This window comes from Balaenoptera musculus, chromosome 20, assembly GCF_009873245.2.
Source record: "Balaenoptera musculus isolate JJ_BM4_2016_0621 chromosome 20, mBalMus1.pri.v3, whole genome shotgun sequence".
NCBI lineage: Eukaryota > Metazoa > Chordata > Mammalia > Artiodactyla > Balaenopteridae > Balaenoptera > Balaenoptera musculus.
In genome coordinates, this window is record NC_045804.1 from 53894848 (window position 1) to 53910188 (window position 15341).

At 47.3% G+C, this 15341-nt stretch overlaps 1 protein-coding gene across 1 annotated transcript in view; it reads left to right on the forward strand.

The window, feature by feature from the left end:
* The first annotated feature begins 2730 nt into the window (after positions 1-2730).
* Positions 2731-15341, forward strand: part of DNAH9 (dynein axonemal heavy chain 9) — a 303415-nt gene continuing 290804 nt past the window's right edge. Inside the window, exons 1-4 of the mRNA XM_036836769.1 lie at positions 2731-3147; positions 11775-11971; positions 13951-14109; positions 15115-15245. Of these exons, the coding sequence (XP_036692664.1) occupies positions 2731-3147; positions 11775-11971; positions 13951-14109; positions 15115-15245 (904 nt within the window). The remainder of the gene's footprint in view (positions 3148-11774; positions 11972-13950; positions 14110-15114; positions 15246-15341) is intronic.

A 15341-nucleotide genomic window follows, 5' to 3' on the forward strand; every position in this document is an offset into this window, starting at 1 on the left:
GCAGCATCACAAGAAATCTCAACATACCGTTTGTCAAGGAAGAAAAGAAGAGCTGTTAAGATTCTGTAAATATAATGTCAACTGTTCACTTCTGAATAATTGTAAAAGGCTTTAAATTTTGCACTACTTGCTTGTGTGAACACATCTTGTCAATGATGACTATCCAGAATTTAAAGAGATCATAATTTAAAAGTGTTGAACAGGAATTATGCCTAGTCATTTCAAGCAAAAAATCTGATATACAAAGTGCAATGCTCATGGAAGCAAGTTCAAGTTTCTAATTTAAAAAATGGCAATTATTTCATCTGAACAATTACACAAATTTAATATCTTCCTTAACACCTTTTGCAGTAGCCAGCCTCTCAGAGAGCACCCAGGGATTCTTCTTCCCTGGCATTCACATCCTGGTGTAGTTCTCTTTCACAATGAATAAGGTGAACGTCCGTAACTAATGGGATTTTTGCAGAAATGACAGTGTGACCTCCAAGGCTAGGTCATAAGAGATATTGGGGCTTGTCTTGCTCTCAGATCACCTGGTCTAGGGGAAGGCAGCCAGGGTGTTATGAAGACATTCAAGCACCCAATGGAGAGCTCCACGTGCTGAGAAACTGAAGCCTCCTGCTGACAGTCAGCACTGACTTGCCAGCCACGTTAATGAGCTACCTTGGAAGTGGTTCCTCCAACCCCAGTCAAGCTTTCAGATGATGTAGCCCCTGATAACATCTTGTCTGAAACATTATGAGACATCATGAGACAGAACTACCCAGCTAAACTGCTCCCATCTTCCTGATCCACTATAAACTATGTGAGATAATAAATGTCCATTGCTATTTTAAGCTGCTACCTTTTGGGGTAACTTGTTACACAGCAACAGATAACTAATACACTTGTAACTTTTATTTTTCATACCATAATTACACAATAGAAAGACAACGTCAGTTGTTTTCAATAAGTCCCATATAGATGCCCCCCAAATCTCTTTCTAAAATGGAGATTAAGGTGTGGTGTTGGAGAAAAAAAGCAAAAGCTGACATTGCCAGTGTCCAGTAGCCTTCACTCTCAGACACTTTCAAGTCATCTCCACAGGCTCCTGTGTTCCTATGTTGGGGCAAAGGGGCAAAGAGGATGAAGGGCAAATAGGTCATGGTGGGGGTGGCAGAAACTTTATTTGAAGAGTTTACAGGAACTTAATGGCCCTGAATTCACTCTATACACAAAATATGAGTAGGATTGACACATCTGGAATCCCCAAGCACTAAAACGATAAGGATGCCTTCCTATATGCAAAATAAAAACTCTGCAAAACTAGGATATGTGTAAGAAGCCCCCAACATTTCTATTTTTCCCTGATGCTTTTTTTAAATGTCAACTATCAAATCCATCTTAAAAATTGTTTTCGTGCCTCGGCTTTGTCCCTTTACTCATAGTTGGTCTGCCTACTGTTTAATCCAGCACTGACAAAACACTCTCTACAAACATAAAGATTCATGTTGTAAGGTGGACACTCTTCATCACAGCACCTCCTGTGCCCCAGTTATTATTAAATCAATCATTTTACCTTCCAGCTACTGGCTTTTCCTGAGGGGCTCTTATTAGCTAAGCTGCCTTTAATAAGTGCTTATTCTGTTAATATTCCTTTGAAGCCCATTCTAAATGTCCTTTTTACCCAGAAACTCTGCAGTCTCTGACTGGTGACTAAAATCAGGGCAGTAGGGCAGAGAGGAGCTCATTTCAGAACTGCAGCCCTCCTGCTGCCCGAATTGTCCCTTTCCTTGTCCCATTCTCACCTTACATGCATGCAAAGGTACAAGCTATTTATATCCTGAGCATGGAGAAGGACCCAGCAGGTGACAAATGCTAATTTCTGAGGTCAGGAAAGGTGCTTCACATTATCCCTTTTTGAAGACAAGATACAGACAAAGGGCAGGATAGGGAGGCTCTGAACATCCTACATATTGAATAGTGCTTTGCTGCATTTAAGAACTCATTGCTGCCATACTCATGGAAATCAGTGATCTCATAGTTTTAGCCCCCATTTTTCAGATTAAGCACACACTCAAGGCATGGACAAAGCAGGCCAGTAAAACTATTTTATTTTCTTATAATTGATATTAAAATTATGAAGCTAAGCTGTCTAATATGACAGCTACTAGCCACATGTGACTATTTAATTTTAAATTAATTAAAATGAAAATGAAAAATCCAGTTCCCTAGTAGCACAGCACATTCTAAACGCTCAGTAGCCACATAAGCACTGTTATAAAATATTTCAGTTATCATGGAAAAGAAATAAAAATTTGATTGATTGCCCTTACATCTATATTGTGATTTGACATTGTTTTTAACTTTGAATTACACATTTCGGGAGTAGGTGGGAGAACAGTGTCTGGACACCTCTAAAGAATTTAATGTGACCTTAGCCAGCGCGCTCCTTAGCAGCATTTATATCCTTGATCTCCCCTCCACGCGCCTCATCCATAAGCATGGGCCCGGACAGTCACCCACGAGCACCTCTAATCCACGAGTTCAGACGCGAAACCTGAGCCTCGGCTGGTTTCCTAGCAAAAGCGACGCGACCCCACCCCTTACCACCCCGCCGTGCCTCTCCTACCTTATTGGACCGGAGTGGGCGGGAACAGGAGTCAAGTGTCCAATAGGAGGCGAGCGGAGGAGGGAGTCCTGGTCGCGTCCCGGTCGCCCGGGAAACCTCTGCAGGCAGGTTCGCGCGCGATGCCGACAGCCGAGGAGCTTCCCGCGCTGGCTGAGGAGAACGCGGACTGGGAGCCCGGCGCCGACCCGCGGCTGCGACTCCTGGGGGCCTACGTGGCCCGGAGCCTGCGGCCGGCTGCGGGCGCCTGGGAGCGCTGCACGGGCTCGGCCGAGGCGAGGCAACTGCTGCACGCCTTCCTGGGCCGCGGGGCCGCGGAGGGGCCGCGGCCGCTGCTGGTGGTGCGGCCCGGGCCCGGGGGCCTGGCTGTGCGCGCGGGGCTGGACGCGGGACCCGAGGCCGGCGCGCCTCGTGCTAAGGGGCTCTTTTGCCTGCGCACCAGGCCCGAGCCGCCAGGGCCCGACAGCCTCTGCGGAGCAGTGCTGTGCGGGGACCTGCCCGCCACGCCGCTGGAGCATCTGACCGCGCTCTTCTCCGAGGTGAGGGTGGGTCTGTGGCCCCGCGCTGGCTGCGGCTGGGAGGGGGAGGGGAGGAAGAGGCGGGGCCGGCGGGGCGGGGCCATGGGAGAGGAGACTGGAGCTGAGCTCGAGGAGTTACGAATAAAGTGGGATGGGCCGGGGGGCCGCTTGCTTCATTCCTGGTCTGCGTTCAGGCCAAAGTCAAGGCGAGGCTAAATTCTGAAGAGGGCCTGGGTCCTGACCTCTTTTTGAGGCGCCATTTCTGAATCCCCCCTGTAAGCTGGCATTGCAAAAGCCTGGGAGTGGTGGACCCAGGGTCATTTCCTATGGGTCAGTGAGGTGAAGGAGGTGAAGGGCTCTCTCCACGCTCTTTACTTCTGGAGAAGAGTTAAAAAGGAGAGGTGGCTTGGTTTTGATTTTTCGTGTCCTTCGTGAACCAGAGGTCACCCCTGTGCCCAGGTAAGAAGTTGAGGCATCCAGTTGGAAATGTCCAGCAGGCATTTGGAGGGGCCGGCCTGGAGCGCAGGAAGGAAGGTCTCCCCGGATGTGGATTATGGAGCGCTTTGGTGGCACCACAGCAGAAGCCTCCGGAGTGCAGGGGTGCCCGGGAGAGATTCTTGGGACACTTAGACCTTTCTGGAATAGGAGTGAACGTCCCTGGAACTTGGGTGTGTGTGCTCCTGGAGGCTTGATGCCCTGCTGCGTGATGTTTCCTGTCACAGGTGCCGTGGGGAACACCAGAGAAATAAAGACAAGATCCCACCTGTGAAATTCACCATATATATATATATAGCATCTTCAAAGCTAGTGTGACGGAGGTGGAGACAGACCTTACCTAAAGTTGGCCCCAGTGCTAGCCCTGGGTCCTGGAGGTTCCCTGCTGCATCAGGTGTTAGGCCTTCGGTTGCTTCATGAGGAAGCTATGGGGAGGGGGAGTTCCAGAGAAGGGTCTGGGGTGACAGAGGAGCTCTAGGGGACTCAGGGAAGCTAGGTGTCTCAGTAGATATGCAAGTATTTCAGTATTTTAATAACCGAATGGCTTTACTGCTGTGTGTTGTCTGAACACCACACCGTCCCTGCAGGAATCCAAGCTTGGATCAAATTCCCTCATGAACGGTGATGATAGGAGGAAGTGCTTGAAAACAAACTTATGGTGACCAAAGGGGAAAGGGGGGGAGGGATAAACTGGGAGATTGGAATTCACAGATACACCCCACCCCACTCTATATAAAATAGATAACCAACAGGGACGTACTGTGTAGCACAGGGAACTCTACTCAATATCTTGTAATAACCTATAATGGAGAAGAATCTAAGAAAGACTATATACATAACTGAATCACTTTGCTGTACACCTGAAATTAACACACTGTAAATCAACTATATCTTAACAAAAATTTTAAAAAAACTTTAAAAAAATTTAAAAAAGAAAATAAGATAAACAAAATGCGAAATAGGTGAATAGATTTTAATTTACAGAATAAAGACAATGTTTATTGATATGTGAAAAAAAAAAGTGCTGTTGGGTTCCGAGGACAGACATATGCGTGTGGTCTGAGAGCCCTGCTTCACCTCCAGTGCTGAACTGGCTCCTGAACAAGGAGAAGGATTAGAATAAATAGAGAGCAGGGTAACTTTCAAGGTCTGGGGAGCAGACTGAACAAAGGTTCCGAGATGGAGCTACACCTAGTGTACGTAGAGGGCAGTGGGTCCATCTCAGAGTGGCGTCATGGCCAAGGAAAGGCAGTTCAGCGAGTGAAATTAATTTTAAAACATTTCAGACTCTTAAATGTTCAAGAATTTTCATCGGTGCATTGAAAGAGGCTGGAAACAAACTGAATGTTCATGTGTAGGGGACTGGGTGAACGAATTAAGGTCCGTCTATAATTAAAAGTAATGATTGATAATGGGACCGTTCTTAAGATAATTTTCTTTTTATGGTGACATAAAAAAGCCACATAAAATTCACTCTCCCAGCAATTTCCAAGCGTACAGCACAACATTGTCAACCTCACGCACATCATTGTGTGGCAGATCCCCAGAACCGCCGCCCCCCCCTCCTGCATGGTTGAAACTCTACACTCACTGAACAACTCCCACCTGGCCCCCCTCAGCCCCTGGCAGCCACATTCTACTTTCTGTGTCTATGAATTTGACCACTCTTGCTTAGTACCTCATGTAAGTGGAATCATGACGTATTTGTCTTTTTGTGACTGGCTTACTTCACTCAGCATAATGTCCTCAAAGAGGTTCATTCTCAAGGTAGCATGTGACAGAATTTCCTTCCTTTTTAAGACTGAATAGTATCCCATTGTATGTATATATACCACATTTTCTTTATCCCATTCATCCATGGATGGACATTTAGGTTCCTTTCACCTCTTGGCTATTGTGGATAATGCTGCAATTTAAGATAATTTTTTTTAAAGGTTTAGAATTGTACGTATAGTATGCTACCGTTTCTGCTAAAAAAGAGAAAGAAGGGAGGGAGGAAAAACATTCATTTACAGAGTAATCCACAGGCCCAAGGAACTGGGCGACTCAGGGAGGTACAGGGGTAGGTAGAAGACTTACTTTCTACTGTCATGCTTTTGTACTTTAAAAATTTGCACCACGTAAATGTGTTATGTTTTAAAAATCTAATAATAAAATAAGTAAAAAAATAAATATAATAAATAATAAATAAATAAATAGTAAAATTAAAACAATTTATTTTAAAAATACCTCGAGGCCTTTACTTGCGTTTCTGAAAACCTCTAACAGCAATTCTTGGGCCATGCAACCACTGCCGTCCCATCCTCTTTTTTCACACACCCTGAAGCTGATCCAGAGCCACTTCAGGGCCCTGCTCCCCTCCCACTCATGGATCAGCCCCTGGCTGCGTGCTCCCCTGGTCCTAACACCTCCTCAAAAAGCGGCACTAAAGCCAAAATATCCCACCTGGATGAGAAAAGTTTTCTTTGTTGGCAGGGGTGGGGTGGGGTGATATTAACGAAGGAATGAAGCTATAAATTTTAACTTTTCTGTCCCATTAGGCTAACACAAGGTAAAAAGCAAATGCATCCAGGAAATGTTTCCGAGGGAGAATTGACAGAATTCAGAAACCAGCCCTCCTGCTCCCTTTCTTCCTCCTCCCAGTCCCTTCATTCAGTGCTGCCTGCCAGGTTCCTTTTCCTAGAGCTCTGGAACTTCGATGCTGTTTTGAAGTTTGGGGTTTTGGAGAGGGAGTGTCACCCACCCTTTCTAATCAGGTGTCCAGTCGGGTGGACCCCCAACTGGGTCCTTCCGTTGCCCAGTGCCAGCTGGTGCCAAATGAAGGAAACCAGGTCCAGCAGAGCTGAAACTTTATTATTTTTTTAAATTTGTTTATTTGGTTGTGCCGGGTCTTATTTATTTTTATATATTTTTAAAATTTTTGGCTGTGTTGGATCTTCGTTTCTGTGCGACGGCTTTCTCCAGTTGTGGCAAACGGGGTCACTCTTCATCGCGGTGCGCGGGCCTCTTCACTATCGCGGCCACTCTTGTTGCAGAGCACAGGCTCCAGACGCGCAGGCTCAGTAGTTGTGGCTCACGGGCCTAGTTGCTCCGCGGTATGTGGGATCTTCCCAGACCAGGGCTCGAACCCGTGTTCCTTGCATTAGCAGGCAGATTCTCAACCACTGCCCCACCAGGAAAGCCCCAGAAACTTTATTCTTTAATCAAGGAACGGAGAAGGGGTAAGCTTCTGCTCTGAAAACACCACCTTCTCCCCAGGTGAGGAGACAGGTGCTTTATATAGAGCCGGTGAACAGCAAGGGCGGGGCGGGGCGGGGCAGGAGGAGCGGGCATGCGCAGAGCCTCCGTGCGTGCGTCGGGAGCGCCTTTCCTTGAGCGTCGCGACGCTTCTGCGTGTGGCTGCCCTGTCGCCATGTTGGAGCATTCCGGTTCCCTCAGGTACTGCGGTTTTCCTTGCTTGCCGTTTCCGCAGCCTCTGCTTTAGTTTCCCTTAAGCAATTGCAGCGGTGGGCGTAGGTGGATGGGTTGTTGAGGGCAGAAAAAGGGAGGCTGTAGGTTTGCTTCCGGTAAAAGTGTGGGTCCTTTTCCCCGTGAGAGTGGCATGGGATTTGGAGTCTGGGGGACCCGTGTTCCAGTGCTGGTTCTGTCGCGTTCGGTGGGGATGGTGTGAGCACGCTAGCTCACCTCTGTCAGGATCGAAGCACCTTGCAGGCTTGTCGTGAAATTTAAAATAACTGACCAGGACGCTTGGAATAGAGTGTGTTAGCATCACTGAGTCCAAGCCTGCAGTGCTCCTCGCACGGCAGGCTGATAAATCGAGCGAGGCGGTGTTGGGGCAAAGAATAGTGGCTTTCATCGGAAAGCCAGCAGCCCAAGACGACGGTGGGCTGGTAGAACCATCTTCCCTGCGGTAGAGTTCAAGCTTCTTTTGTACTAAAGGGGGAGGAGGTGCGGCTGGTATTACAAACTTGTTGGCGCTTGAATCCTTTGTTCTTGCAGCTGTTCACAAAGGTCTGGTCACAGTGTAAACCTCCAACAGGACAATTGTTATTCTCTGTTCTGCAACTTTTTGTTGACACCTTTAAAGGTCAAGCCTGGGAGGCAAAACCTTGGGAATAGGCTGTCATGTGTGTTTCAGGCTCTAGGCAACGTCCTTTTACAAAGATGCAGAGCCAGCGTGATTAAGACAGGAAACAAAGCACAACGGTTAGAGCTAAAGGAATAGGTACAACGTGGAGTCAGGTTGGTTCTCTGTTAACATTAGTTGTAGGTTTTCCCTAAAGGACAAGAATTACTGTGACTCTGCATCCCCCTTAAAAGCTTCCTCACTTCCTGTCACCCACCCTTGTCACTTGGCTCTAATCCAAACTCATCTCTCCCCAGAGACTCAGCCTTTCTACCTCCGAGGTGGGACAGGCATCCCTGCTCCTCTTTGCTCCTTCTCGATTCAAGTAGAAAACAGTCCGGTTTGAATCTGATGCCTTTAGACAAAGCTACCGTCTCCCCCCATTGCTGTGTCATAAATTGATAGCACTGCCCTCATTTCGCCACGATCGGGCTCCGGCTCACTGTGATTCTCCCCCGGCGTTGCTCCCATCTTAACGCGTGGCTCTTTCAATAGACACGTAAGTGATCCTTCATTAACCCGGCCTCTGGGCCCCTTGAACCTTCCTCCTCCGCTGACCTTGTCGCCCTTCCTGTCTTAACCACCCCTTCCCATGCCATTCCCAGTCCTTGCATTACCAGACCACGCCCTAGCGATCCAATTCCAGGCACCTCTTCCTCTGACCCTACTCCTGCCTCTCCGGCTCACTCTCCCCAGCAGCCCCCTGCCACAAGCCTGTGACCCTGCTAGGACCTGCAGCCCGTTGATCCTGCCGCCTGCCCTCTGTCCATCCTCCACACCCACATCCTTCCCCCCTTACCCAGCTCAAGTGCTCCATCGTTATCATCACGGCCTCTGTCTTGCTTTGTCGGCCTCTGTCTTGCTTTGTCGTACGTCTTTGGCAAAACCATAAACCTGGTGAACTCCAACTCCCTGCCTACTGTATACCCGCCCTCGTGAAGCTGAACAAAAATGTCTAGACTGCGTGTCTAGTCTTGCTGTGTCCTATCCTTTTCCTCACTCGTCAGGCTCTTACCCCCACATTGCGTGGAGAAGAAAGAGTTGTCAACGTCTCCAGTGACCTCTACTTGTCTGAGTCACATGGCCGTGTTTCAGTCTTTTTCCTGCCTGACCTGTGAGCAGCCTTTGGCACAGCTCATGATGACCCTGTCCTTCTGGAAGCACTTTCTTCCCTTGGCTTTCAGGTCACCAGTCTTCTGGTTTCCTCCTCTCACCATCGCCATTTCTTCTGTTTCCCCCGTTGGTACCACCCCCGCTTCTTGCTAACTTGCTAACATTGGAGAGCCCTTGGGCATCTTCTCTGTATGTACTCAGTTCCCTGGGGGGCACTCATTCCCTTTCAGAATTTTATGAATCATCTCATCTACATCTACCAGATTTGTTATCTCCAGACTGTTCTTCTCTGAGCTCCCAACTACCAAATCCGGCTGCCTATTCGGTGTCCCCACTTAGAAGTTCAGTAGATTTATCAAATTCTAATGTGTCTAAGAACCAACTCCCAATTCTTCCCGCAAGAACTTAACTCCACCGTTATTCTTCCCCACGTCAGCTATGGCGGTTCCCTTCTTCCTGTTGCTCAAGTCCCAAACCTTGGAATCATCCTTACTCCTTTTTACTCACACGACTAATCCATTAAGAAATCATTTTGGCTGAGCCTTCAAGATTTATGTAGAATTGGACCATTTCTTACTATCTCCTCTACTCTGCCCTGTGCCAAGCCACTCTCTTCTGTATTATAGCAATAACTTGCTAGCCAATCTCTTTTTCCACTTTTGCCCCCGAGAGTCTATTCTCAACACAGTAGCTGGAGCGATCCTATTAAAAAAGATGTCAGACCATGTTGGTCCTTTGCTCAAAACCCTTCAATGATTTACATTCCTCAGAGTAAAAATCAACATCCCACAGGCAGGGCTGCATGTGATCTGACCCCTTTTACTCACCCCTACTCTTCTTGCGAATCCTGTCCCAGTTTCACTGACCTCCACACTGCTCCTTGATCACACTAGGCATGCTCCCACTTCAGGGCCTTTGCACTGGCTGTTCCTTCTACCCTCAATATACTTCCCCCAAGGGTCTGCACAACGCTCTCCCTATCCTCCCCAGTCTTTGTTCAAATGTTACCTTTTCCATGAGATCTGCACCAGTCACTCTATTTACGATTACATCACTTCCAGCCCACCTGTTTCTTTTTTTTTCATAGAACTTATGGTTTATTGACTGTCTCTTCCCTAGAATATAAACTTCATGAAGTCAGGAATCTTCGTCTGTTTTGTTCACTGATGTACCTTCCAAGCACCTAGAACAGTGCTAGCATGTGGTAAACTCTTGATAAATATTCATTGAGAATATTCATTTCCTAGAAAGTTCATATTCACAATTTTTCTCTCACTGAGAGCCCTCCAAAATGCACCCAAGCCCACCTACCACTTTTTCTTCAGACAGCATATATTTCAGTTATTCTCTGAACCTCTATTGAGTGCTTCCTGTATGCCAGACCCTAGGGAGGACTGTGGGTATAAGATACAGTCCCTGCCTTTTAGATCCTAGAAAAATTCTTGTTCATCCCCTCTGCCCTGTTAGGCCTCCTGCCATGGGTCCAAGGGGTCCTTTCTTAACATGAATATGAGTAGAGCTCAATTTGTGACATTTTATCTCTCGGCACCCTCTGTTCACCTGCTGTTGTAAGTTCTCAGTTCAATGATTGCTTCCAGATAGACCAGGCAAGGATCATTCTCTTGGCTTCATATGCTGGGTCCAGGCCTTCTATCTCATAGCCACGTGGACTCATTGGTCGTATATGTTAAGTCCGTGTTTTCTTTTCACCATTTAAGTCCGTGTTTTCTTTTCACTCTTTGCTAGGCAGCTCCTTATCACATTTCCTGATCATCTGTTTTTCTTTCTAGTATTCCCTTTCTATTAGTTGTGAACTTTTGACAGGCAGAGGTTCCTAGTGAGTTGCATGAATTACAACTTTTTAAGTTGCTAATGGTAGAAACCTCAATTTAAATCAGCTCAGAAAGTTCAAGAGCAGCCTGATGCAGGAGCTCAAATGATGTCATAGGACTTGGTTTTTCCTCCATCTGTAAACTCTCTCTTCCCCATATTGACTGTATTCGAAGGCTCCATATGGTAGCAAGTTGGCCACCAACTGTTCCAGACTCGTAGAAAGAGAAAGCTTCTCTTCCTCAAAATGTCCAGATAAAAGACTTTGGCCTGACTGTTACTGGCTCAGATTTGTTCACATGTCTACCTCTGGATCTGGAGATGAATACTAAGAGAAGAGAGACTATGTTCAGTGGCCAAAACCAATCAGGTTCACCCTACAGACAGATTTAAGACCCTCAACTTGGCTTGCTTCTTTAAAATGCCCTCTCGGACCACCTGTAGACAGAGGGTCATGCTTACCTGCATCTGTCCTGTTTTTGCCTCTTGGCCTTTGTGACAGTTTCACCCCTTGATGAGGAAGGGATTCCTGCCCTAGGGTTCGGGGGATGGCCATACACGTAACACTGGACAGATGAGACTGCCCACAGGTTATTAGCACAGATACAGTCCAGAGGAGGGAGATGCTGTGCCAGGCAGGGCCACATGGGGGGTTGCACGAGGGAACAGAGCAAATGAACAGGGGCTGTGGGAGGCAAGCTTTGTACTATCGAGAGGGTGTGGTGCCCACTGGTTCCTGTGGGAGGATGGGATCGACTTGCGTGAATATTCCACTGTCTGGAACTGAAGCCCACTCCTCAGGGATGGGCGGCGGCCGTGCCTGGTTCCCTTGGTAAGCAGGGCTGCTGGACTAGGGGCCTTAGGGGCAGGAGCAGAGTGGGCAGGGAGACTTGTGGATAGGCTGTTCGAGGCCCTCCCGATTTTACCAGATGCCAAGGCAGTACATAATGTTGGTTATTAATAGTTAGGTCTTACAGAGCAGGGACCTGCAAAAGGTTGTATATAGCCCTCTCGACCTCTCTCAGAATAGTCTTTAGGGTTTCAGAAGTTGCCTGCCTTTCTTTTCTGTGCATGTCTGTCCCAGGTTGTCATCCCCATCCTGGCCAATGAGAAGAATCACCTAGACTGGCCCCACGTGGTTTGTCAAGATGTCCAGCGACACGCCCACAGCCTCCAATGTGACCTCTTGGTTCTCCTTGAGCGAGCGAAGGGGAAAACTTTGCTGCCTCTTCCAGTCGGCTCAGAAAAAATGGGGTTTGTGGATTCTGAAAGCGAGACCGCGTAAGTACCACCAGGCTGGCCGTCTGGGCCTCAGAGATATGGGAGATGCTGGTTTATCTGAGTGTTGTCTTTACGACTTTTCTGTTCCTGACTCTGCATATCTTTGCTCTGCACACAAGCCCACTGTTTGCCAGCATCCTCAGACTGTATGTTTTGTGCTGATGACTACCCTCGCCCCAATCCGTCTGCCCGTCTGCCCGACGTCTTTTAAGGCTATCACGGCAACATGGCCTTTTTTCTGCTCAGAACTATTTCAGGGCTGAGAGTAGCCACGCTGATTTCAGTGTTTCGCTTATCAGGACAGTGTCTCGCTTATCAGGACAGTGTCTCATCATTGGCAAAGACCCAGGTCCGGTCTGGGAGACAGCACGCCTCTTCCCAGCCTTTACCCAGCACACAGTGTCACTGTCCAGACCCACCTCCCCCAGCAGCTGGAGACTTTTTTCAGGTCCTGGGGATTTTTTTCCAAACAGAAACAAATCTGGCTTTGTTGAGGCTTGAGGTCCATGCCTCCTGTGCCTGGGAAGACATTAAAGCCTCATCCTCTTCTCCATGTAAGAGTGATACCAACTATCAGCTTCCACTTACCATTCCAGGTTTGCTTCTGTCCTGTGGGGATTCTTTTCTTTTTCATTCAAGCCAGGCTATATATCTAAATGCTATTTTTTAATCATCTTCTATCCAGCATTTCTATATGTTTGTGGCAACAGGCCATCTTCCTACATGTGCTTGGTCTGCCATGTTGCCGGGAGTCTCCAAATGTATTATGTCATCATTGTGTATTCAGGGCCCATGATTTTATCTGAAGAATAAGTAATGCATGGGATAGCAATGTACTTTATAATGAGTTTTTGCTGTTGGAAGTAATTTGCTACATATATAATTTGAAGCAATTTCCCGGTTAACTGTAAAACTTACTGTGGTTTAATAAAAATACACAATTTTCAAAATAAATAAATTCAAATTACCCTTTTCCTATTCCTTTTCTCTTTTAACATAATAACATTCACTGTGCGTGTATATAATCATTGCTGAGTTTGTCTCCCTTTGTTCAAATTTGATAATTTCCCAAAAGGCTAGATCATATTTCAGGGAGGTGAGTATCTTCTCCCTTTAATACCGTCCATAATCACTTGTGCCATATCATTGCTCAGCAAATATGAATTTAATTAAATGAAGTGAAGGTAGGTTTCTGGCATGAAAATGCAAATGACAGATTCTCTTTCTTTGTCACCCATGTCCTGGGTTCTTGGCATGAACTATTGTCAGTTCAGACTTTGTGAAAAGGCAACCAAAATGTATTTTTGATTTTTAATCCCTTCCAAACATCCTTAGTTAGTTAGTTTATTTATAAGGTGTATGGGGGAGATGCATGGGAATTGCATTCTTCATTAGAAAAGTGAGGACAGAGGATAGTAATGTTTGGATGTCTGATAGCTTGCCTTGTGGAGGAGAAAGTAACCTATTTCCTCTTACTGCAGAGGTCAGAACTAAGACCAAATGAGGAACTGGCAGGGCGATAGACGTGGTTCAAAGTAGAGACAAACTGTCTCCCAGGGAGAGCTGATCTGAGGAATGTGCTGCCTTGTCAAGTAGGGAGCTGGCTGGCATTGGTGGGACTCAAGCAAGGGTTGGGTGACCATTTGGATGTTTTCTGTCCAATGTATTCCTGCACTGACGGAAAGACTTGATAAGATTCAGAGTTCTTAAACTAGCCTTCAGAATATTGGCGAGCCTCTGAATCTTGAATAATTGTGTATGAATAACTGTATACACACATGTATAATCAGCTTGTCTGAGGAGAAGATCTGTACTTTTCACTGACTACTCATTAGAGCCTGTTATCCAACAAAAGTTAAGAGTGCTTGGACTAAATGGAATTTCCCACCTGTTTTTAAAAGATTCGGGATTCTGCTTTGGGGGACACCCAGAGTTAAGCTATTTCCAGTGTCCCAGGAGATCTGTTGTGTCTTTCACAGCTTGGATTCTATGGATAAGTCAGTCATGTATGCCATTGAGTCTGCAGTGATCCAGTGGAGCCACCAAGTCCAGGTGGTGCTCAAGAGGGAGTCTTCCCAGCCTCTCCTACAGGGGGAGAATCCCACCCCGCAGGTGGAGTTGGAGTTCTGGAAGAGCAGGTAGGCACAGGCTCAAACCCTGGGGAGCAGATGTCTCTCAGAGGATAATGGGCTGGGGGAGGCAGCCACTGAGTCTGGTCCCACCCCCAGGCATCTCTTATCACCCCTGGAGCAGACAGCTCGGTGTCATTTGGGTCAATGCAGTTCTTCTGTGCACTGGGAGGTGACACTTTCCCCAAGGTTCAATAGTCATGCCTCGTTTCTTGAGCTACCGTCAGTGTATCTTCTGGCATTTCTTCAAAGGCTCTTTCAATTACATGTAAAATTAATTAACTCTCATATTTTCTACTCTCTACTCACTTCTCCTTGGACAGTCAGTATGCACACATTTTTTGTAGGATCTGGAGAAAGAGAGGGGTTTTGGCAGTTCACCACTGAACGGCGTCTCCTAGGTTCCAGGCGGTCATTAGTCCATCGTCCACTGTGTCTTAGCCCCACAGGTTTCAGAAGGACCTAATTATTGCTCTTGCTCATTCCCCCTCTTCCTCCCCATTTCCCTGCTCCTATTTATCATTGTGCTGATTAATCTTTTACTCAAAAGGAGACAGACAGATATTTGAGGCAGGCATCCCTGTCCTTGCATGTCATGTGACCAGGCATGCCTGTAGGGCTCCAGTTCCACTTGCACCCCGTGCTGAGACGCCCCATCCTTTTGCCTGGTTTCTGACCATTCTGCTGACCTACTGCGGGACCCTCCTCCAGCAGCCTTGCCCTGACACCTCTCTTACCACACCCCAAACCTTCCTGCAAGAGCCAGTGACCTCCAGCTGCCAAGCTTTTGAGCCACCAGATGGTCACAGCAGTGTTCCCTGCTGCTGCCTCCTGGAGCTGCCCCTCTGAACCTGTGTTCCAGACTCAGGCTTTGGCCCTCACTGCTCTGGGAACAGAGGCCTCTGCGGAAGCACCCTGAGGCAGGCTTCCTCTCTCTGTCTAAGGGTGGGTCATCGCAGCGTGACGTGTGTTTCCTGATGTTCACCTGGATTCACTCTTCTCCTGGTGCTGCAGGTCTGAGGATCTGGAATACATTTATAATCAACTGAGAACGATAAAGGTGAGGGGCATGGCGGGGCTTCTGGACAAGCTTCAGAGCAGCTACTTCCCAGCTTTCCAAGCCATGTTCAGAGATGTTGTAGCAGGTGAGGAACCGCACGTAGTTTCATAAATTGACTGAAATTTCGTATTTATGCTGAATTGTCTTCCTCTCTGATCTCAGCAGCTTCCAGTCCTCATAG